We start from the raw sequence: 23,141 nt of genomic DNA on the forward strand, positions 1-23,141 counted from the left end.
GTTTCCACGCAAAGAATGTCAAATGATCTCAGATCACATCATTATAATGTCACAGTATATTTAAACTGTATGTATATGACATGTTTGAACAGAGCTTGTAGAAAAAAGGGTTTTAATACTATTATATATTATATATACACAAGAACCACTGTCTTGTGTATGTAAACTGTGTTTGTGGTGAATATCTGTGTTTTCATCCATGATTATATTAGATTATGTTCTCTAGTGCACATGTCTTGAAAAGGAGATTATGGATGGATCAGTCTTAATGAGAGGAGACAAACACATTAGAAGTTGAATCCAACATAGTTTTATAATAGGCAGACGGATTCTTCTCAGAGGATGGAAGACTGAGGGGGTGCCTTCAATCCAAGAATCGATTGCTGAGTTGGCAAGAGTGGCAGCATTTGAAAAGATGTTGTTTTATAATCTGTATATATTAGCATTGTTGGAGGGTTCCTCACATTGGCCAAACTCTGAGGAGAGTCTCGAGTGTCGTGTTAGTCTTAATCAATGCATGGACAAAAATATGTAATTGTTTTTGTACTTATTTGTTTTGCGGTGTTAAAAATTATAATAGTATAAATATTTAAATATTTAAATATATGTGTCTACTGCATAATGAATGTATTTAAGTTGGCCAATTGTGTATGTGGTGATGATGAGTGATTTAGCACTTTAATACAAATTTAAATACATGTTTACCAGAAATGGAGATTCTGATCTCAATGCGAATATGTATTTATTACAATTAAGATTAAATATAATAAATAAGAAGATATGAACACACACATGTTTGTTGGTGCTTAAGTGAGCCCCAACAGTACCACTAGATTGGTAAACCTGGAAAAGAGATGTGATTATGACGGATATATTGATGGAAATGGTTAATAAATATGCTTGGTAAGAATTTTTTTTAATATTTTTAAATATTTTAAACAGGACTGCTCTTAAAAACAACTTAAATAATGTGAAGGGAATTGAAAGGAAACGCAGACAGCACAGTATTTGAACTTACCTCGGAGGAGGCTGTTCCCTGCGCTGACGCTAGGAGCTGTCCGCGGTGCTGAAGCCTCGGCTGCCTCTCCTCTCCATGTGCCGACAGCTCACACAGACAGGAATCCGCTCACTGAGCGTCCAAATGAAAAAGGACCTCCGCATTTCACTTGACAATTATCGACTGTCTCCACTCTTATAATAACAGAGGAAGTGCAACAGCAAAACGCGCGGCTCTGTTTGTGTTTTGCACACGTTTACAATTCTCGCTTGTCTTTTTTTAAGCGCTGGAAGTAATTCTTTTTCAACACAAGGACGTGTTCTGTAGCTACGCGAACAACGACCTCGACTTTAGTAGACATGTGTGTGAGACAAGACTGTCAATTGAAGACCCTCTTCGCGGTTTTGGTTCTCGCCGCTGCTGCCGTGGCCAAAATACATGGACAAGGTAAGAACTTGTGTCTGACGCGTACTTTGTGCGGATTGTTCCGTGGACTTCCTTCTGTCAAACTATACGGGGCGAAGGTAGAGCTGCGTGCTGGGCAATAGCACCCGGTTCACCACTGTCAGATCTACAAGTGTGCATATATGTACAGAATACTCTTTTTGATATTTAAGTTGGCAATTTGTTAGTTAAAACATTTTCAATAAAGCTAAAGACAATGACAATATTGCTGGTTTAAAAGTTGCTGATACTCCCATTATTTATCTGCACATAAACTGCTACTTTATTCTTTTAAGTGGCAATCCTAATGATGTTAGACCTGTGCAGTACAGTTTAGCAGTCTGGAGTCTTGTTGTTGATACATGAGCTTCAAGTTTTCAGAATTGTGTGGCTCGTTCCACATTTGTGTGTGAATACAATGGAGAAAAACTGTAATACATTGTTTCTTTCTCAGGGGAATGTCGCCACAGACACCCAATTTTTTCATACTGCAAATATATACGTATTGCAATAATTTCATCAGTGGGCCATATGCTCAATCAGATAGATAGTGACTTAACAGACATCTATTCAAATGGACATTTTAGAGATTGCCACAGAAATAACTTAAATCTTGAAAATCAGCTTCCAAGTGGCTCCATACTGCACACTCATTGGGCGTTATAGATCCTAACATTTAAAATGTGTTTACCAGTCAGTTACATAACGCTTAACTGTCAATCACTACTCACAGAACCCTCTTTAGATTGCTCTAACTGCACGTACACACAAACACACATTTGGCCACAGAGCTTGCTTTAAAAACAAACCCATGGGGAAAATAAAACTTCATGAGACAAATGAAACTTCTGAACTATATTCAACTGAATTTATATGAATCGTGAAAGCTGGAGTAAACAGTCAGGAAGACTTGACTTGTTTCAGGGGCACGGAGGTCTGTGTGACAGACGGTGCTCGGTAATAAGACTCTAATCCTCAGGAATTGCTGAAGATTATTGACCAAGCTGTTTGACACAGTTGAGTGCTTGTGGGAAGCGGGCAACGGATTCACGCTGAGCGGCCTTGTCCTAATTATTTCTCTATTGTGTGTCCGCCCTCTCTTTATCATTCTAACTATGCATTGTGTTGGTCTACCTGTGTTTCCGGTTGGCTGCACAGTTTTACTATCCCCTCCCTTCCTTTCTGTAAGGATCTATATCTCTCTTTGTCAAGCAGTTGGACACAGACATGAGCTTCTTCCAAGCATGCCGATACAGTTTGTCCAGTATGCAGGATATCAGTAATGACATGAATACGCAATTATATGGATTTTTCTTCAGCCGATACCGATAATGACCTGCTTCTCCTGGCCGATACCGATTAGAGAACAGATGATGTGACATTTTTGTATTTTAAAAATAAGTTAATAACCTGTAGTACATGCACATCTCAGGGTAAGAAAGGCTAAGATGTAGTGAGCAAAGATGGGTGATTTGATATTCAATAGCTCTGATCTCACCAAATCTAATTGACATCACTGTTGTTGACAACAAATGCAAAGAACAGCTCTGACTCTTCAAATGTTCTTTCAAGTACATAAAGAAAATCTTCACAAACATACTTTGGTTTTTATAAAGAATTTTGCCTAATGATTAAAAAAATATGCTTTGAAATAATCTGTCAAATCAGACATGTCAATGTATTAAATACTTAACACAAAAATAAAGGCTTTTATTGAACTGAAAGCCTATAGCAGCTTAATCTGCAAAAACATCACAATGGCAAAAATATCTAATAGACTGTTATGCTTAATAAAGAAATGAAAAAAGGTTTTGGGGGGCAGCGATGCTGCTTTAAGTGAATGTGTTGAGGTAGCTTTTCTGTACCTTTCAATGAACACAAAGCTTATCAAACATTTTGCATTAGAATATTTTCTCTTATGAAATGCACTGTATTAACACAAGCAATTTGACATTGTAATACCTGTAATAATTACCTGTAATAATTTCATTATCAGAATAATACATACAAATATAAATGTACCATTATGGATAAGTTATCGGCCCCAATATATATCCTGCATCTCTAAACACAATGATGCAGTGTGCAGCAGCCACTGTACATTCTCAGACAAATACCTACATAAATACTGTATGTTCATATGTTCCTCTGCACTTATATATAATATATAAATATTTTCCTCTGCACTTAGTAAGATTACATATTGTTGAATATAGTAATAATATCTCCTCATCATCAGTTAACCCACAACATCACATGATATAATAACACAGTCCTTTAGCATCAGAATAAATAACTGTAAACTGAATGCTTTCCTACATCGTCTTTTTGATGAAGCCTTTTTATGAAAGATGTCTGTTTCATAGTGAAAATGAACCCATTTATGGAGGGACAAGTGATTACTAAACAATGCAATAATTGTGAGAATGAATTTGAATTGCCTTGGCTGTTTCAGTCATCACATCTGAGCCCATCCAAAACCAATTCTGGACGAGTGCCTGAAACAATATTTTATACTATCAACAAAACATCTGCTGATGCATATATAGTGGAAGAGATGTGCTGCATCGCTTCAATACAGAATTTCAAAACCTAACATGAGCAAATTGAAAATCTAGTTTTTTGTAGTATAGCCCCCGAGAAGACATTTTATATTGTTAAAATGTTTGATTAAGTTCTTAAGTAAACACACACTGTAGAGGAATGCTTATGAGTAGGAGATGTATGCTTTTCTTTGTGTGTGTTTTTTTTAGAGTCCCAATTGCGCGTATCCCCAGAACACACCTGCACTGCTCGCTCACTACTCAACACCCTTGGGAGATGAAAAAAGCACAGTGCACTATTTTTAGAGCAAAAATACAATTTAACAGCTTCCATTAGTGAATTCTCTGCTGTTGCTTAGCCAGCGAATGTTCTCGTCTTAGCAAATTCTCCAAGGCTGGCCATTAAAATGTTTGATTCTCGTGGTTTTGATGTTTTACCATTGTCAGAAGTTTTAAATGTGTCGACTAGACATGCTCGGGGACCCGTGAGGTTTTGTTTAGAAGAGGTCTTAATCTCTCATTTGTGTCACAGCCTGTTGTTGTGGACTTGTTTTTCAGTCTGTTATCGAGCAGGGAATACAAACAGCCATCCGTTTCACTGTCAGGAGCACAGGAACTGTGAGACATTTTTCAAAACTTTGGGAACTGAGACATTATTTCCCCATCTGTAGTGTCTTGAATCACATTATTGTGTAAAGACAATGTCATTTTCAATAATAAATGTAGCTTTTTAATTGTTGTTAGTGTCATCAAAATTACAAGCAACTGATGGTGATGTGTTTTGTTTTAAATTCCATCCAAGTTGCATTGCTCCTTACATTTGCAGTGCATGTTCAATACATAAATGCATAAGTAGTGACTCACACTAATTTATTTTAGCTGAATATCTACAGTATGTGCAGTGTAATTTTAATGAACAATATTCTGTACTTTGCAAGTCACATGAGTACGGTAGTGTTGTACGCTACATCTACATTCATTTAGACATCCATTGCTCAAACTGTGCTTGTTGTTTTTAGAACAATTAAGAGATTTAATTGGCCTCTATCTTTTCATACCTATCCAAAATAATGTGCACAAAGATGATTTAAATACCTTTTACATATTACAGAGAGCATACCTTGCAAAGCCGGTCATGGCCTATCATCGGTTATTTCTTTCATATGGTAAGCATCAAACAGACAGCAACACATTCAAATGACAAAAGGAAATTTAAGCATGCAAGAAATAATTACACACTGATTAAGTTAAAAAATGGAATCGCGGGACTGTAGGCACAAAGTCCATGACAGATGATGTTGATTTTCAAATGCCCCAAGCCTTCTATCCCTTTATTTGTTTTTCCCATTAATAAGAGGTCATTTGGGGAGAGAGAAAAAACGTTTGAAGGAGGATCATTACAATTCTGATCAGAACCTCTCTGTTCTTTATGTAGCCTACACCTTCAACTGCACAAACAACAAGAAAATTAAAATGGACAGCCCCTAAATCTGTCCCATGCTTTCCACAAGGTATTTGTATTCTGTCTGTCATCCAGCCTTCACTCATGTCCTGTGGAAATGGAATAGTGACTCACAGTAGTTCTGTGTGCAGTTTGCATGCTTTCCTAACATTTACATTGAGGTTTTGTTTTTTCTTTGGCATATAAGTTAAGTGGTTTGTAATTCTGAAATTCAATTATGTGTTCTATCTGCATCCTGTGATATAATCTGTCTCACATTATGAATACAATTACAAAAAAGAAATATGCATTCATTAATATTAAATCTAATTAAATTAAAAAACAGCGCTCACTCCGTGAGAATTAAAATGATATAATGGTGTTTTTTTGCGAATTGCTGTACAGTGTGATAAATGGAGCTGCCCATGCACAGCAAACAGCAAGTGTTTTGAGGATATCATTATCAAATTGACAGAAGTCTTTATGAACATTTACTCCGATAGACGACCTGAAGGCAACAGCTAGAACTTGTCAGAAAAGGTATCAATCAAATTGACACTTTAATATAAAGCATGTGATCACACTGTAACTGCTATTACTTTTACAGCACTGGGTCAAGTCAGAAATGACATCAAAAATGTCAAAGAAACATACATCTTCCCAGCTCCTATAAGTAGTCCACGTGTAGAAACGTTCCTAACCACTGTGAAAAGGTCAACGCACTATAATGTACATTGACTTTTCTTTACACTTGTTTTCAATTCATTTATTAAGCAGCTCAATAATAATTTCATTTCGTATTCAATTAATGCGTATGATACAATCCTGACGGATAATTAAAAGCTAATCCCGCATCCATTCAGTGTGGAGAGTCTTTGTTGGCCTCGGTGTGGCACTTGGAAGTTTTGCACAATTTAATGACATTCAGCTGAGCGTATTATCTTTACGCTTACACATTATCTCCGCCTGTTAGCAATGATCTGTAGCGATAGGGGAGTTGGAGAAAGGGATGCTTTATGTATCCTAAAGCTCATTAAAATGAGTTATGATCTCCTCCTGGTTGACAGGGCGCTCCTTGACACACCACTATTGGTTTCAAGAAGTTGTATTGTGAATTCTGTAAGACTTTGATTTACAACAGCCGACACGTTATTTATCATTATGACATATTGCAATTTAGATTGTAAAAAAACAACAATATCGCATCCAGTTCATATCAAGATATTTGTTTTCTTCCTCTTTATACTAAAACTCTATCATGCTGTATTGGTCTTGACTTGCGGTGCATATTAAAAGTGCACCACTGATAGTAATTGAGATATTGAACTGACAGAGAGGTTGTTCTGCGTCCACAGTGGAAAAAGTATTTTGTGTATACTCATTCAACTCCATGATGCCCATGTCTACAATGCATTATAAACATATTTATAGTGCATTATAATCTAGCACTGTATAATTACAGTTATAAGCGTTTATAAATATTCAGAATATTTATAAAGCATTGAATAATTACAAGTATCATAATGCTGGTCATTTACTGACATTTTAAGTTAATAATATTTTAAATGAATGATATTTTACGTGAAACAATGACCACATATAGTGACTTATAACATTCTTAAGATGTATTATATCTGCCTATACGTCAGGAAATATTGTATTGAAACATTATTTTACTTAAAGCAACCAATGGCCACTTGAGTAACTTATAATCACGTTATAATACATTCTAAAAAGATTATAATGTATTACAACTATAGGAATTATAACACACTATGATCATTGCAGAAAAAGAAAATGTTAGTGAGTCACCTGCAATTATGAAGTAGTATGATACTTGGCTTTATAAGTCATTATAAAATGCTTTGTTATGTCGTATGAACATTGCTTTAAAGCATTATGAGTATTTATGAGTGCTAATGCTTATGATTATACAGAGCTATAAGCACTATAGAATATAGAACGCATTATAAGGATGATTATAATGCATTGTAGACAAAGGCTACCAATCTCCATGTTTCTCTCGCTAACATTACAACACTAGCTTTCTGTTTTCCAGCATTGGAGGTGTTGCTCATATTCACAAAGGGTCATGAAATGTGCCAGGATCATGAGAATAACATAATATAATTTAGGGTAAATTGTTGCTTTGAGTGATGCGCTTGAAAAATCTGAACATCCTATAGTTTCAGGGGTGGTAACAAAAATCATTGAACACCTGTTTGTTGGATTGCCAGTGATTAACTTCATCAAGGGCTATTGAGCATCTGTGTGCTGTCATAATTAGTTTAACTTTCCCAAGGCCTGTCAATGGTAAATGAGAGTCATTATGCCAAAATGCCCCTCTTCAAGGCTTGGCGCCTGCCTGCCTCAGCCCCTCTCTGTGCCTGTCTCGGTCTCTTTCACTGCCTCCTAGGTGGAGCTCACAGCTTGGCTGAATGCGACTCATTTTCAACTCTTCATGTGCAAATGCCTCTCTCGCTCTGTGAGAATGTTCTATGCATCCTAATTTGAGTCATTGCCTCATATATTTTCTCTCTCAAAAGTGTGGAAATTTATTTGTCAAAGGAAAGGAGTTATTTTTGCAAGGATCCTTTTGGATTTTGTCACTGTTTTTCTTGGAATGTTTCTCCAACAGCTGTATTTACCCTATAGAATATAAAGCCTGGTGCTCTTTCTAAATCAGGCTGTACTTCAGCTTAATCTACAGCTCAGTATGTATTCAAATGTAGAGAACACAAAGTGGTTGGACACATAGTTGTTTTTTTCCCCTCATATCCTTACTGTGTGGTCAACATGCAGCATCAGCTTTAAAAATGAGGGCAACCAGCTTTGTTGTATGAATACTGAAATAGGTATTTTTATTCTCGCAAAAATTCACTGAAATCAGGTGAAGAAGAACCTTATTCTAAATCTTATTTTGATGCAAAGATTTGTTAATTAGCAGGAACGTAAGCACAATGTGAAAGTGAAATCAGTGTTCTGTTTATTTAAATGTGACAAAAGTGCCATAAAAACAAAAATCAAAGAATAATCGAGATCGCAATATTGATAAAAAATAAACGGGATTATATTTTTGGGCCATAATTGTGCAGCCCTACCATATCGTTAAGTGTTACCAAAAATAAGCATTTAAAAAATACAACAATGCAGCGAGAAACATTTCCCATTGTGTTTATTTAATCACTTTGAAATTGGTTGTTGTGTTTAGATAATTGTGTGAGAGCCTGTGGTTTGTCTCCACACAATCATCTCTTCAGAGATTTAAAGTAAAACTTTAACAATGAAATTTTGGACATTTTGATCCTCTGCAAAGGAAATAAATGTCCTCAGGATCGTAGGCGGGCACCCAGAGACACTCCACTTATGAACTCTCTGGAGCAGTACTTCCAGCAGGGAGGACAATGAACTCATACATCTGTGTGGGGGGCATACCCATTTAATTTATTACAAGTGAAGAATACCTCTCTAGCAAAACCCTAAATGAAGCGATGTATACCACTTTGTCAAGGCAGTACATTGCTGGCTTCCTTCTACCTGCTTCGCCTTTGGCCTTGCGCCTGATCGATCCCGCCAGTCGTCCACTGGAAAAAAGAGTCGGCATGGTTTGCCTCCCCCAGACCAAGCCTCCTTTAGGCACCTTTCACGCTCTGCCGGGCCGTGTGCACACCTCTCTAATCAGGACTGGCGTGTTTTGCGGCTGCAGTTGGGATGGCTCTCTGAAACGATTAGGCCTAGGGACAGCTCTAGCTCTCTTCCCCTCTTCTCCACGCCACATCCCATCTTGAAAGCATTTCATCTGTGGCTAGGGGAAGGCTTATGTAGGGTCGGAGAGTGCCGGGTGAAAAGCAGCAGGTAATAGGCTGTGTAATGTGTTTGTGGGAGTAGTTTTAGTATTCACAGTTAGTGCTGACCTCTGGCAGGCTGAGCCACCCCCGCAGTAATTTCCTCTGAAAAGATGTAATTGAATTCATCAGGATGAGTAAACATATTATAAGTAGTGGTGAAAGATAACACTGTTGTGGATAGATCAAGGAAGGGGATAGTAGCTCCACGAGTAATTGGAAATAGACAAAGACAAACATAAGCAAAGAAAGTGTGAAGCACGAGGGGGAAACACGTTGCATATATAGGTGCAGCTTTTATGCTTTTCACTTCACATCTTTCCTGATTTTAATTGCAGTGATTTTAAGTAAAAGTGCTTCCTATGGCAAGCTGATCAAAAGATCATCAAAAACATTGAATTCTTGCATTGGACATACATATCATCCTACAGAACTGAGTTTGACACGAGCTAAAATGAAGCAAAGTATAACGGGAACACATCCATTTCCAGTCCAGACAATACAGACACAGAGCAGAGGGACACCATGTAACCCTCAGCATCATGCTCTGTAGCGAGATGTATTGAAAGGATGTCCCAGAGGACCTTGAGAGGTTCTAACATCGACCGCCATCTTCAAAATATTGAACATTGTCAGTCCAAGCAACTGCCAGGTGGTCGGGCAATTGTCTGTCAGTTATAAAGCAGTCCTCTGCCTCAGATTCTCTCCGGGTGATGGAGAGCCGGCTCATTGTGGCCGCTCTCATCTGTCAAAGCAGCGAGCAGCCTTTAAAAAGAATACTCGCCCTTAAGAATGGATTACTTAGCAGGCAACAGCTGGAGCTCTGTTAGACCACGTCATTGATTGCTGGACTATAGTGGTAAGAGCTGGTCCATCCATTTCTGACTTTCGTGGATGGTTGAGTGAAATAGATGGGGATATGATGTTTTGTAGCTTCCTATTGATGGAGAAAAACGTCTACCTTTGACAGGGACATAATGTAACTCATTGCTGTGTTCCTTCACTTTACATTCCAGCTGATGAAATAAAGACAGGTTGACATCTGAAATATCTCAGAAGCTATTACATAGATTGCCACGTTAATACCAAGCAAAAACCTTGGGTGTAAAAAGAGAAGCCTTTAACTTGCATACTTTCTAATTGACAGCAGAAAGCGACTCCACTGGCTGCATAAAGAAAGGAGAATGTATAAAAAGACCCTATAAAAACTCTATTTCTCACTTGATTTATATTACCCCAGTGAACATTTTCCTGATGAGTTTATGGTTTCAATCCCTAGTTTCAAGTCTTCTTCAATACAACATGATGTTCATTTAGAAAATAATGGTCCCATTTAGAGTAAAATAGACAATAAAGCAACGGATGCTTTAGGGCATGGCTTGTGATTGACAGGGTGCTTCCACACTGGTATTCGGTCTGGGAACTCGCCCTGTTTTTATCTTACGACTGCAACCCTTACCCTTTCACAGATGTTAGCATGTTATCACGCTAAACTAAGATGGTGAACATGGTAAAAATGATACCAACTAATTGTCAGCGTGTTATCATTGTGATGTTTCTTACTATCCTTATAGCATTTGTATTATGGGAGATAAGGCCAATATGATTGCATGGAAATGGATGGATGTGATAGATAGATAAATAATAGATAGATAGAATATATTGTCTATTGTTGAGCCGCACATCCTGGTTGCCTTCTTTTTTTTTGTTTGGCTGATTTCCTATTGGTCCACACTAAGGGCATAATCTATATGTAAATTATATAAATGGTAAATGGACTGTATTTATATAGCGCGTTCCCAATCTTTGCAACAACTCAAAGTGCTTCTCCAGCACATGTCAGCATTCACCCATTCACACAGAGGCAGAGGCTACCACACAAGGTGCCATCAGGAGTGATAAACATTCACATCCAACCACCGACCCTCCGATTGTTGGACCGACCACTCCACCGTCTGAGCCACAGCCACCTAAACGTAACTCGCCAGCTTGGCGAAGGAGCATGTATTCAATCCATGGCTGGGTGTGCTTCCAAGGATTAAGTCCGAATTATGGAGGCAAATGGAGAAAGGGAATTCTCACAGTGGGGGATGATCCTTTCCAAAGACCAGACCTTTTACGTCCTTTCATAGTATGTGCGTGGTAAACTGTAAGTATTCAGGAAGACGGTTGGGAATATGCCTGATGATTTATTCTAATGATTTATAATACTCATATAAAGCCAAAACATTATCTCTTGAGGATACAACGTTGACGTGTTGTCAGCCATCTAAATAACATCAAGTCCATAAACTCTGTTCTTATGTTGAATATGCTCATAATGAAAAACGAAGTTAACATTGTTGCAGTGAGATATGTTGAGTGTTTGAGCCATGTAAACATCTTAGCACCCCATTATTGCCATAATCAGATTATTTGTCCATTTACTTTCCCTGTCTATATGTTTCTCAGCTCCTCAGGGGTGTAATCCTTGCATCATAGAAAGCTCGCCAACCTTTTGGCTGCTGTTATAGAGTTTAGTGATTTATTTGAATAATAGAGAGACATTAATCTGGAGTGTATTAAAAGTCAGATGTTCACCATGTAGCTGATCTCGATGCACTTGTGTACGCACTGAACCAATTTTATATTGTGTTATTACATTCCCCTTCATACAGGATTCAGTACAAATGATGTAAGTATATGTAGGATCAGACCTGGAGGGTGAATTCACTCGGCAGCTTTGTGGAATCACAAGTGCATCTTGCATCATTCAACATTTATTTAAAAATAAATAACATCTCCGCAAAAGTTTGAAACCCAATCTTGCAGACACTAAGCAGGAAACTTTACTGTACTTGTAAAAAGAAAGAAAGAAGGGAATACTCATGCAATTCAAAGGTAACAACAGCAAACAAACGTAAGGCAATCTCACAAAGGCAGGTTGTAAAGAGGTGCAGCTAGTGAGGCAGGCAGCAGGTCACAAGGGCTGATGAGGAGATGAGCCACAGGTGTGCCGGACAGGAGAACAACACCTGGTGGACAGGTGAGGCTATATGCCTTTTGTTCACAGAGACCTTTTGACATGTCACAGTAGGAAAAGCACATGTAAATAATAACATTAAAGATTGGTTAGATCAAATGTTTTCTGCTACACTTTCAGGGTCCTGGTATTGTCCATTGTCACTGTCATGGTTTACTTGGACACTTGAATAGAACAGAGCCATCATTACTGTTATCAGTAACACATGTAGTTGAATTGTCTGCTGTGAAACAAGCCTATTTCCCCCAAAATCACTTTCTTGCCAATGGTTAAATAAGAAGATTGATAACAAATCTTAATGCGCAACAGGTGATCTGAATAACCTCCAATTAACTCAGGGGAATTGTGACATTCAGCTAAAATTAATTTGGAAACGGTAAATGACAACAAGTATGAGGGAACGAATGAGGGACTGCCACAGGGTTAACAGCAAGCCTGGAGGTAATTGAATACAGGCAAATATATTGAAGTTGCCTTAGTTGAGAGTTTTGCATTAATAAAAGGCGTTTCCAGTGTTGTGTGACGTCAGACAACAGCTTCTTCATGAAGTCATGGCAGATGAATTTTCCCCTAGTTTACAAGTAGTAACTCCGACTTTGTGTGCCGTTCCAATGTACCTTTTCTTTTGATTTTATCTGGAACGCAGCATAAAATGTAAATGAGTCCCCATATTGTAACGGTGTGAACTGATTCCCAATAACTTGATTAAAACAAGTACACACACACACACACACACACACACACACACACACACACACACACACACACACACACACACACACACACGGAGAAGCAGAGGAAAAAGGGTACAGGCAGAGGCGTCACCAAAACATCGGTTTAACCTCTGGTGTTAATGTCTGCGTACTGAACCGTCAATTATTCTATTTGTTGCTAATACATTTAAACATGCATCAACAAACTTAATGATGATATGTGTCACATTTAATCGATAATGATTAATCACAGCACAGATTTATATAAGTGAGGTGAACTGATGATAGTAAATGCTCCATCTGAAACCATCATTTCTCCTACAACAATAAAGTGACCTAGGGTTCAGCTGGAGTGGACATCATTTATGGGTCAAACATGCGTCAGTGTCTTTACTGTAGCAAGGCAAGAACATCATGGGTTAAACTGACCAATTCTACAACAATAAAAGCATAATCTCAATCTTTCCCAGCATGTGTACTCTCGGGCAGAATGTACAAAAGGAAACTAATTTAGATCCAACTAACTGAGAGGCACTGTGCCATGCCGTGCTGCCTCGAAATGCACCAGTTTCAAAGAACTGATGATTTTCTTTCTGTTCTTATATTTAGAACAAGAGACACCAGGCATTTGCTCTTAATAGAGTGTATATTGTAATCATTACTGGTTTTAAGAGGCAGTCTGAAAAGAACCTTAAGAAAGCTGCTCCGATTTATCCTTTTTAGCAGATGAGCTCTGAGCTGGCCTCCCGTGTTTCTTATCCCACCCCTCCCCCCCCACAACATGATGCTATAAACACATCTCTGGTTGCTTTTAATGGATCCTGTCCTGCAGGAACAAAAAAAGAAAACAGATGTTTATCAACAAGCAGCCTACGGAAGAGATGAGAAAATATTCTGTTCAAGATCATGTGGGAGCATTTTCTTTTTTTGGAAGTGTCCATGCTGCTACAAACCACTCTCGCGCTTCTTGAGTTTTTCTCCATTTCTAGTGCTGTACTGTGAATGAAATGTTCTGCTACATCCTGTGTTTTTCACGAGGACAAAATGAGTGAATATGCAATGCGTGAGGACAGCTGTTGAAACAATGAGTGGGTTACACTCTCCAGTATACAGTGTCTGTCTGTCTTTTATTATCTCTGCACGCCGGGTGTTTTCAAAAATGCGTTTTTCATTTAGAACAAGACTGAGGGAGCATGTATAGCATTAAAGTTGCAGATTTCTCATCGAGAGGAGTTGAACATCTTCAATGAGATCACAGCTGTGAGGGTATATCCTGTGTTTTCATGGCAAGAATTGTGCATCGGCTCGACTATGGTAGCAGGTTATAAACAATTTGACAAGGAGGGTGTGCAAGTGAGAGCAGAGTCACAGAGACGGAGAGACAAATGAAAGCAAAATAGTGGGGAATCTTCTCTCCTTCTATTTATATTAGGGAAAATATTAGATACACCACTTGGTCGATGCTTTTAAAACCACGAGAGCATACAGGATCCAGCAGGGCTCAAAAGCCTACTTCTGAAAATGTTAATATTCATCAGTGTTTTCTTTCGGAGCATCTTAAGAGATCCTGAACGGACAAGTGTCATGTTGTTTCATGCCTAGGTGTACACAATAAGGATGTCTATGTCAGTGACCTTCCTGCTCGAAGGTGACGCGTTTGTGTTTAGTTGAACTTACTATACGAACCTGTCAAAGTAGTCTCATCTGGTGAGCAAACAAATCTAGAAAAGGTTCTAGCAAAGCTGGGAAAAAGAAAATCTCATCACAGAAGTGTACCACTTGGCTCCAGTGCAATTACCTTCTGTAAATGAAGCTCAGTCAGTCCTGTGAGCCGCTCACACTGTGCAGGCGCTTTGCACATACACTGTGTCAACAAAGCAGCATGGGCCTCTGTTTGGAAGGCGCAAGGCTGTTTACCTTTGTTGCTGTGTGGATTGATGAGGTGGTGGAGGCAGAGGCAGAGGCATGATGTGAATAGTTGGGCTATTACTGTGGAAAGAGGTGTTTCCTCCTTGGAGGCAGCTAACTGAGTTTGACAAAGCTTTTTCTGCTGAGAGGCTGTAGGGATGCTCCCTGGCCCCGCTCCAGGAGGCCCCGGCTTTGCATGTGGATGCACATTTGAGGTAGTGATAAAAGGTAATGCGAGACAGGAAGGAGGAGGCAGCTCCCAGTAACATAGTTTAAGTAGTTTAAGTCAGCCTATGGTGTGTATAATGTATCAGTAGCATGGAGCGAATACAAAAAACAAGATAAAGCACGATTTGACTTCCAGGGAGCTTCATCGGATCCATGTCCGAGGTATTTTATATATCTATATATTTTATAGGTTTAGACAAGATTTTGACATTGTTGTATTTCGTAAGTACTGCACAAACAAAAAACTAACATTTGAAGGAGATTGCTTCATTCCTCACAAGGTGCGTTTCTATCCACCTGTGTTTATGCACATTTTCATTTTGCTCATAAGAAACCCTGAGTGGCTGAGGTGGAGAAGTTTGAGTATCAATAAAAGCAAAATGCAATAAAGTACAATGGAAACAGATTCAGCAAATGAATGATGACATACACATGAAGCATGTGACTTCAACGTCCACTGAAGCTTCTGCTCCACTGAAGGGACAAAGAAACCTGGCAGATTAAAACATTTTCCTCATCGCTTAAAAAGATCTGTTGTAACCTTCCTCACGTTAACACATGAAACAAACAGAAATGTCATATTTCCTTCCAGTTTCCTAGATTGTTTTTCACCGTTTGAGGTTCGACTGCCACTCTTTTAATTACATCATCTTATTTTGCCCTATTCTTCTGCAACGGTTTCTGTTTTCAGACTTGACAAATAGAATAACTCGCACAAAGGCAGTGGATGGAAACAAGTATTCATTTGAATTTTCTTTTGCTGATTTTCTCAAAATGTTGTTAAAATTTGCAATAGGTCTATATTTGGATGTCAATCTTGCTCTAGTCGACCCTGCTTTACTCTGGCATGTTGATTTCTACTTCTGTCCTCTGGCTGTAATAGATTCTGTTTGAATCTGTCTTTCTCTTGTTAGATTGTTGATCAATTCTGCTTTTGGTGTTTTCGGATTGCCCATTTGGATGGCATATAGCCATCCCTATGGCTTTTATAGGGGACAAACCACTATGTGATTTCTACACAGCTCCAACTGCCAAGCAAATTGGATTAAATGTCTGCTGTGATTTTGGAGTCACTTTATTCCACAGCCTTTCCTTTCATTGTCTGTATGTGCACTCTCTATCTCGGCGTGCCTTTGCCATTAGCGAGGGTGCTCTCTGCTCTCTCCTCCATCTTTAACTCAAACTTAACTGTAGACTTCTTCATATTTACTGTACTCAATTGTAAATGAAAGTAGAGATAAGAGAAAGGTTTCACGCCAACTGGATTTGCCCTATAAACCAATGGGATTTGCGAGCTCACATTTCATTTCACAGCACAAGGCAGTCTGTCCAAAGTGATTATGAAAGCAAATATGAGGACAAATTTGAAGGCACGAGTTCAAACACATTCTAAAAATTTTTGAGTGGGAAAAAAAGCCCTACATGCCAACGCTTACAAAAGGGCTGAATCTACAGAGATTAGATGGTCACAGTCAAAATAATTGTTTTGAATGTATTTGTGGCTATAGACAATTCGAACAATGACCATGGCAACTAGCAAAATGAAACATACTGTATTATCTGGGTAATAAACATTATCATATTACTTTTGCATTTTAATTTGAAACTGAAGTGTCATCAAAACTATGAGTTGTCACAACTTTATTACAAGAATATATTTCCATCTCTCTCTCTCTCTCTCTCTCTCTCTCTCTATATATATATATATATATATATATATATATAGTCTTATTAAAAGAGAATATTGATTAGCTTTTTTAAGAAGCTCCAAATGCATAATAATCTATCTTTTTATTTATAAATGACTAAAACTATAGTTAACATAGAAGATGTAACGCGACGGCAGCTACCAAAAGCTTCAGATACTCTCACAATTTATAAACTCCTTATATTATTGTGACCGAAAACAGATCCAAGACAATTATTGATCAAGACACACACTGACAGAAGGAGCACAGAGGTGTCATATTCACCCTTTTCATTGACTCATGAATGGATCCTCAGAATAGAAGTGTTTTAATAGATCCTCGGGGAGCAACATTTTTGTTGTTTCCATGGTAATATGGGTGAGCGTTGTGCGCTTGCAGTGAGTAATCCTACGAAGAAACTTTACTTGAAATAAGGTGAATACAGACAATCGCAATATCAGTAGGGATGCCTCAGCCCTTCAATTTAGTCATTTCATCAAGGCTGAAATATAGAGTGGAATAATAATGGTAATAATCCACCCTCAAAAGAAGTCTGTAATGATTGTTGGGAATGGAGTGGCACAATGGGGTACATGAGAAAAGGGTCAATGCAGGAACACACATGCACACACTAACAGACAGCTCTGCCATTACGCAAATGGATCTTGAAAGGCACTTCAGTGTGTTTGCTCTTTGTCTGGGGCCGTATGAGGATTTGGTGAGCTTGAAGACAAACCGCCCCTTGATCTGAAAGCCTAGAATCACGTAGAAGATAGATCAAAGCCTGTGCCTTCACCCCGAGATGCTTCCGTTGGAGTCGGAGGGAGATTGAGCGAAGGAAGGGAAGATAAAGGAGGACAAAGTTTGTACGTGTGTGCCTGTGTACTCAGTGTGTGTAATTAGGGTGGTTTTCTGGTAAATGTGTAGGAGGGGAGATGGATTGGTTGAGAAGAGCCGCAGAAGAAAATGTCTGTCCGTCTGGGTCTCACATCAGCCTCGGACACAAAAAGCACCACGGCCCCATCTCATACAGTGAGACAAAATAGGGCCAGCGAAAGGATGTGTGGATTGGAAGCAAGGACAGGAAAACATAATGCTATTAAAAGTAATAGTGGAGAGTGGGCAGTTCTGTTCCTCACTCATGTTATTGTGGATTAAAAACAGACATTACATTTAATTTTAAGAGCTTGAATTCGGAGGTATTTAGCTGTATCAGCGGAAGCACTAAAAAGGTTGCAGTGCATTTTTGAATGAGAACTTTTCACTTTTCAGCGCTGTAAAAAAAAACCAGTTGGCACAGATTGAGACTACATTCAATAAAGCATCCAGACCCTCGCAGGTTCTTGGCTGTGTTCTGTTTTCAGTTAATGATTAAGCAGAAAGCTGTCCTTCTGGCCTTTATTTGAAACACTTCCTGTGAGAGAAGATTCTTAAATGAATTATGTTTGCCTAATGAATAATTAAGTCAGGGGAAAGATAATTTGGTGTTACGCAGCGAGCCAGACCATTGTGCATGTAGAGGAACCGGTGCTCTGTGTGCCTGGATGATTTCACATTGGAAGTGTGAAATGAGAATTAGCAAACAATTTGCCTTCTGTTCCATTCTTCACCATGACTAAAACATCACTGCTGATTATGTCTTGACAAGTGTCAATACTGCACGCCTGTTTGTTAACTGTACCAGAGACAGGTTGCTTATGAGGTTACATTGTTGTGGTTTTTAAATTATGGCGTGTTATTGATTCACGCTTTGAATGAAAGCAGATAACCAATGCTATTCAGGGAGCATTGTCGCAGAAGTTAAAAAGGAATTGAAGTACAGCCTTAATGACAGGAGACATAAACGCATGTTAATAGCTTGCTTTCTGTGGAGGAAGACACAGAGGATAGAGATTAAGCCATGGGAGAAGACATATAATTATCTAAGTCACGCTAGTAGTTTTCTCTCAAAACGAAGCTGTTATTCCTATTAAACAATCCTATTTATTTATTTTTATAAATATATAAAACCTTTCATGGAGACAATTACACTTTCTCCTTAATCCACTTAAGCTTACTCCTTCACAATCACTGATAGCTGAGAGGTCTTCACTCAGTCTCTCATTGGCAAAATAAAACCCAAAATTGACATAGGTAATATTTACTAAAGGTTATAAATGTTTTTTTATGCATTAGATTTCTAAGTTAGGTAACTATGATGCCCATGTCTATAATGCATTATACAAATACTGATTCTCATAGCATATACATTTATCATAATTCCCACAGTTGTAATACATTATAATTGTTTTCACAATGCATTGTGTAATCAAATTCACCTTAAGTGGTGTTTATTTATTATAATTAAAATTAAAATTAAATTCAATTCAATCTGAACTCTCAGTGAGTGACCACAAATTATGAAATATTTTGATACTTGAATTTATAATATATTATAAAATGCTTTATAATGCGATATGATTATTGTTATAAAGCATTATGAAAATGTATGAGTGCTCGTAACTCCAACGCTACAAGCAGATTACAATGTAAGTAAGTATGTTTGTAATGCTTTGTAGACATGGCCGGTGTTACATTGCCTTTTTCAAGATTATGCGGCAAATGGAAAACAAAACAGGTATTTTTTGGGGAGGATTAGTCTTTTTTATTGAATTCAACTGTGTTTGTGTGTCTTCTCACTAATAAACACACCTCACTTAGATACACTGAAACAGGACAAACACCACAGACAGTTTCAGTTTAGCTGCCCCCAGTGATTTATAGGCTCTATGAGTCACTCACAGAGAAAGAGACACACACACACACACACACACACACACACACACACACACACACACGCACACACACACACACACACACACACACACACACACACACACACACACACAACCCCCCTTTCTATCTCCTTGTCTCTTCCTCTCCCCCTCTTTGTCCCTCCCTGGTTATAAAGACTTGCCAAGAAATCATTGGCTCAACAGGGAAAGGGCAAATCCTCTTCAGCCAATTTAAATTCTCCTGAGCACATGGTGTTGACTATTCCAAACTAATTAATAGACATGTCATGAATAAAAAACACTTTGATTATGAAAAGAGGTTGCCCTATGCCTCCTTTTAGGCTTGTCATTAGTATGAGGACACATGTGGTGAATAGCTGGAGTGTTGGTACCAGCAGCCCGAGACAGCCGCAGATGCCCCCTCTAGATTATATTTGTTTCGCTCCATGTTTTATTCAGGGATGGCTGCATAGACCCAATGCCACAGTCTCTGATTAGCTATACCTGTGTAATAACAGGAGAGCCAGGGCCAGCAGGAGCAGGAGGGCAAGGCCCATTCAAAGGGCAGGAACACAAAGACATGTGACCCTTGAGCCCTCACTCACACTCCAAGTACACTCCATCACACACTACCCTGCTGCTCTCTTTCTCAAAGTGACATACAGCACAGATCTTCGTACAGCACCACTATAACATGCACTTGCTCAGTTTTATTTATGTGGCTGCCCTGCACTGTGAGCATGTGGCAGCACATTCAGTAGTACTCCTGAGGTTGTACATAGTACATCAGTACTTCTTAGGAAGTAGGAAGAAGTAGTTTGTCCATCGTGACCAAATTATTTATTGTTTTGATGTTGTTTATATTTTGTTCACGCCGCACACTAACTGCTTTTTTCATACACATTAATTTAATGTTCAAATCATTCCTAATAAATTATCAATAATTTACAAATATAAATGATTTGTATATTGTTCTGAAAACGGAGGTGTTATTTCCAGTGTTACTTAATTCCTTTGCTGGAAACACTTAATATGATGCCCACCTCTATGCATTATAAACACACTTATAATCTGGTTATAGCACTGTATAATTAGCGTTAATATTCATAATGCTTTATAACAATAATCATAACACATTGTAAAGCATTTTATGATGACAAATAAGGTAAATTATCATAATACTTCATAACTGCTGGTCACTCACTGACATTTTAGATTTTATGTTTTTTTTATCACTTTAATTAAAGCAAACAATGACCACTTAAAGTGACTTATAACCAGCTTGTAATGTATCATATCAGCCTAAAACTAAATCAGTTAATGCATTATGAAAAATGTATAATGTATTACAACTATGACAGTTATAATACACTATGATGAAAATAAATGTCAGTAAGTAACCAGCAATTTCTAGTAAGTATTATGATACTTGACCTCATAAGTATTTATAAAATACTTTATAATGTGATGACATGATGATTGTTATAAAGCACTATGTATATTTACAAGTGCTTATAACTATAATTATACAGTGCTATAAGCATATATAGTATGGTTGTAACTAGACATAGGCGTCATAGAAAGTGTTACCCATTTGTTATTCTTATTCAATTCAGTCAAATATTATATCATATCTTTTTTAATTGACTTATTGCTAAAACGCATTCAAAATAGTTTTACTAAAACTTATTTTACACTTATAATAAAAGTAATTATGGCACAGTAGAGAAAGTTTGGTTGGGATAATAGTTTCTCACATCACACATGGCTAAGCACAGTTAAGAATGGATGACACACATGTTGGAGCTGTTAGTGTTACACTCGGCTGCTTTATTGATCCTGTGGTACTAGTGCAGCATCTTGGAGATAAACATGGTCTCCAAGCAGTTATAGATGGCTCTGTGGTGCCGTATGTTACACTGCAAAGAGGTTCTGGCTGTCAACATGTGGTCTTCTCAACCCAGCTGATTCTTCCCAAAGGGGAGCCGGACCCCCTGCAGGAGCCATCTGTATCCCCGACATGGCTATCCATCATCCTCACTGCAGCGCTCAATTTAGGGTTCTTGCACAGACAGCTTCAGGCAGCAGTGAACAGCTTTACATCTACGCTTTGGTAATGAGAGCCCTAGCAACCTGGCTAGTGGCTCTCAAAGCCAGCCTAAGGACGGAACATAATCAATGAGTCAATCCCTGACGCTAAACCCACGCCCATTTTCCAGGGTTGTTCCAAATGTTGGTTTCTCCTCTGAATGTCTCATTGTGGACACATCAACACTAAATTAAGTGGAGTGATTGGTGTGTCTGGTAACATACTGCTATGCCTTCTAGGTCACTGATTTTCAAACAGGGAGTGCGTATTTGCGAGTGCGAAAGAGTATTTCTCACCATGCGCAAACGGCTAAAACGGGGTTCGCTTTGACAGATTTCTTTTTTTTAATGATTGTTTTATTTATATTTAGGCCAAAGCATATAAGACATATTGTTTCTATATTGTGAAATAAGTGTGTAGGACAAAGTACTGATAGTACAGTGTTTCCCTGCGCTGTGCCCCCCCCCCTCCCCAACGAACCCCGCCCCCCCCTTATATTCAAGTTTCTTTTATATTTTTATATTCAAAACTCACTTCTGCTCTGCTTCGCGAAGGGCGGAGCTCCGCTTCCGAACCCACACACACATACACACACACACACACACGTGTGCACGCACTTACAGTCAGAGACAGAGCGGAGGAAAGGTAAGGAGAGAACTTAAAAAATCTGCGCCACACACGGACCTCATCCAGCCCAGGCAGCATCCCCCAGAGTAGTACATTTAGGATGAAACACTGAAGTAAATTTCAAACCTTGTCTATAGTTAAATGCAATAGGCCTAACTAATCCCACGGCACACCGGGATTTATCTCACGACACACCAGTGTACCGCTGCACACCGTTTGGGAACCACTGCCTTATAGGGTTCAATGGAAGATTAATTTCACTGTTCCTCCATTCAGTAGATTTCTTTTATTTCCATGCACATAATCTAACAAAAGAAATATCTGGTGCAGAGACCCCACAGTCTTTTTCCTGTATCAAATATAAATGTTATCCTCATAGCATATGCAGCAGTATCACCAGAAGTGGAAACAACAGGAAATTCCTGCTTTAAGCAACCCTGAAACTATATGTATTTTTCACCCTGTGGCCTTTAGTGCAACACATTGAACAACAACACTGGTCTAAACATCCATTAGTGCTCCTGAATATTTTTGATCATAGTGTACTTCTCCTCCAGGCACCCTAGCATCATATCTACTGCGCTAATGTTTGATGTTGCAGTAGATTCCATAGGAAGATTACATTTTATTTTACCAGGTGTGTTGACTTAAAGCTCACACTCATTTACATCCTTGGGGCAAAAGTTGTAGGAAAAGAGGGTTATATGCAATTCACGAAATTGCGTTCACTCATGCTCGAGGGCTTGCCTGCTGCAACCACAGGAAAGTGCTTTTAATTAATTTTCACAGCTTAGACTTTCCAAGCAACCTCCAGTCACAAGC

General features: G+C 38.5%; 1 protein-coding gene across 1 annotated transcript in view; it reads left to right on the forward strand.

Annotated features, from left to right (window-relative positions):
- The first annotated feature begins 1,105 nt into the window (after positions 1-1,105).
- The window catches only part of LOC115019241 (seizure protein 6-like), a 102,629-nt gene continuing 80,593 nt past the window's right edge, over positions 1,106-23,141 (forward strand). The window contains 1 exon segment of the mRNA XM_029448702.1: positions 1,106-1,444. Coding sequence (XP_029304562.1) covers positions 1,357-1,444 — 88 coding nt within the window. The 5' untranslated portion in view covers positions 1,106-1,356.

Source organism: Cottoperca gobio, chromosome 14 (genome assembly GCF_900634415.1).
Source record: "Cottoperca gobio chromosome 14, fCotGob3.1, whole genome shotgun sequence".
NCBI lineage: Eukaryota > Metazoa > Chordata > Actinopteri > Perciformes > Bovichtidae > Cottoperca > Cottoperca gobio.